Here is a 2,597-nt window from a genome sequence, read left to right as displayed (position 1 = left end):
GCCTCACTGGGTGCTCTGGGCCCCCTGAGTCTGGGCCCTTCTTGGCCCCTTTTACTCTCAGGAGCCCCCTTGCCCCTTTCTCCCCTCCAGGCCCATCTCCCTGGGACCTGGGCCCAGCACTGTGAGGAGGGTCAGCCCAGGTCCCCATTCCCGCCCCCAGGCTCCCACTCCCTGATGTATTTCTCCACTGTGATGTCCCGGCATGGCCCCGGGGAGCCCCGCTTCATCACGGTGGGCTACGTGGGCGACACGCAGTTCGGGAGGTTCGACAGCGACTCTCTGGGTCAGAGTGTGGAGTTGCTGGAGCCCTGGGCTGGGCAGGTCAGGCAGGAGGATGTGGAGGAGGAGACCAGGAACCAGAGGAATGAGGCTCAGTGGTTCAAAGCGCTGCTGCAGGACCTGCCTGGCCTCTACAACCAGAGCAACAACAACGGTGAGCATCAAGGTGCGATCCCGGGAGGAGGTCACCACCCCCATTCCCACCATAAGGCGGGGGTACCTGGAGTCTCAGGGTCCCACTCGAGGCTGATGGACCTGCCCGGCCCCTCCCCCAGGGAAGAACCCCCGGGACCCTCCTGCCTGCAGCTTCATGTTCAGTTTAGGTTGATTGAGGTGGGGTTGGGGGACACAGCTGACCCTGGGTGACCGCGGGGCTGACACAGGGGGGTTCAGGGTCTCACACCCTGCAGAGGATGTGTGGCTGCAAGGTGGGGCGCGACAGGCGCCTCCTCCACGGGTGCGAACAGTTCGCCTATGACGGCGCCGATTACATCGCCCTGAACCCGGACCTGCGCTCCTGGACCCCCAAGGACCCGGTGGCCCAGTTCACCCAGCGCCAGTGGGAGGTGTCGGGGATGGCGGAGCACGTCAGGGACATTCTGCAGGGCAGGTGCCCTATGTGGCTCCGCAGACTCCTGGAGCTGGGGAAGGAGGTGCTGCAGCGCACAGGTAAGGGGGCCTCAAGGCCTCCACCCCCTCACCCTGGACCCCACAGGGAAATGGGATAATGGGCAGAAAAGCACCTGCTTTCTGGTCAGAGGGATGGAGCCCCTGGGTATCATATTCTGTATTAGAGAGACTCTCCCCAAAGACACCTCTTTCCTGGACTTGGAGTCCAATCTCTTCTGAAGCAAGGACACCATGCCTGAAATCACCCTCCCCTGGAACTTTTTGACCAGGCTGCCATCTTGAGAACCATTAGTTTCTCTTCAGGCCTTGTTTTTGGCCTGAGAACAGTTTTGGACCTGACTCTGCTTTCTGTGTCACTCACCCCCACCCAGTTCAGGAACAGAGTCTGTGTCCTCCTAGAGACCTGCACCCTTCCACCCTGGGCTCTCACCCGATGATCCCAGATTCCCCAGACAGGGCTGGGCCCTGGGTTTGTGCTTCCTCCTCCACACCAATGTCATGTCCATTCTGAGGATGGTCACGAGAAGCTGCTTCAGTGTCTGTGGAGGACACTGAATAATAACCCAAAATGTGACATTTCTGATCTGTGCCCCTCAGATCCCCCAAACACATACTTGACCCACCACCTCATCTCTAACAAGAATGTCACCCTGAAATGCTGGGCCTTGGGCTTCTACCCTGCGGGCATCACCCTGACCTGGCAGCGAGATGGGGAGAACCTGACTGAGAACGTGGAGCAGGTGGACACCAGGCCTGGGGGCAATGGAACCTTCCAGAAGTGGGCAGCTGTGGTGGTGCCTTCTGGAGAGGAGCAGAGATACACGTGCCATGTGCAGCATGAGGGGTTGCCGGAGCCCCGAGTACTGAGATGGGGTGAGGAGGGGGACGTGGGCACAGAGGATCATCTTAGGGGATCAGGAGTCCTGCTGGACCCCTCAGAGGGTCAGGATGAGGCCTGGGGCTCAGGGTCTCCCCTCCCCTTCCCTTCCAGAGCCCCCTCCTCAGACCTCCACCCCCACGGGGGGCCTCATCGCTGGCCTGGTTCTCCTTGGAGCTGTGCTCACTGGGGCTGCGGTGGCTGCAGCTGTGATGTGGAGGAAGAAGCACTCAGGTAGGGAGGGAGTGGGGGATCCTGTCCCCTGGGGGCTTTCAAGTCCCAGGGAGAGCTTGCCCCACCTGGTTAATGGGAAGCACCAGCCACACACCTGTGCTACCCAAAGGGGTTTGGTCCAGTTCCCCCTCTCCCTCCTGCGTAGTGTCCTCTCTTTATTTTCCTGGTCCTGACCTGGGGCTTTAGTCACAGTTCTGGAAACTTCCCTCTACTCCAGAATTAGAAAATATCCTTAGGATGTCTGACCTGATTCTTCCCTGGTCTCACATGATGTCTCTTCCCACAGGGGGACAGAGAGGAAACTACACTCTGCCTGTGGGTAAGTGTGCATCAGGGGGATATGTAGATGGAACCCTTGGGACAGTGTAGATTAACCCCTGGGGGAGTCACCCCATCAGTCCCGCCTTTGGTCTCTTGTCTCCTGGCTCTGACCAGGTCTGTGTTGTTCTCCCCCCAGGCAGCGATAGTGCCCAGGACCCTGCTGTGTCTCTCAGCCCCTAAAGGTGAGACCCTGAGGCCTGCGTGGAAGGGGCTGGGGCAGAGAGCAGGGGCCAGGTTATGGGGAGCTGTGAGGGGA

General features: G+C 60.0%; 1 protein-coding gene across 1 annotated transcript; it reads left to right on the top strand.

Annotated features, from left to right (window-relative positions):
• Positions 1-90: 90 nt before the first annotated feature.
• Positions 91-2,521, top strand: LOC101625225 (patr class I histocompatibility antigen, A-126 alpha chain-like; the record flags this gene model as incomplete). Its single annotated transcript, XM_012734955.1, has 6 exons — positions 91-433; positions 673-948; positions 1,507-1,782; positions 1,901-2,020; positions 2,307-2,339; positions 2,478-2,521. Coding segments are annotated over 6 exons (1,092 nt in total), but the record flags the coding sequence as incomplete, so codon positions are not given.
• Between the last annotated feature and the right edge of the window lie 76 nt (positions 2,522-2,597).

The sequence above is a fragment of the Condylura cristata genome, unplaced genomic scaffold (assembly GCF_000260355.1).
Source record: "Condylura cristata isolate star-nosed mole 26May11 unplaced genomic scaffold, ConCri1.0 scaffold00171, whole genome shotgun sequence".
In the NCBI taxonomy this organism is placed as follows: Eukaryota; Metazoa; Chordata; class Mammalia; order Eulipotyphla; family Talpidae; genus Condylura; species Condylura cristata.
Note: the sequence above shows the minus strand (reverse complement) of the source record. Positions and strands in the feature narration are given on the sequence as shown.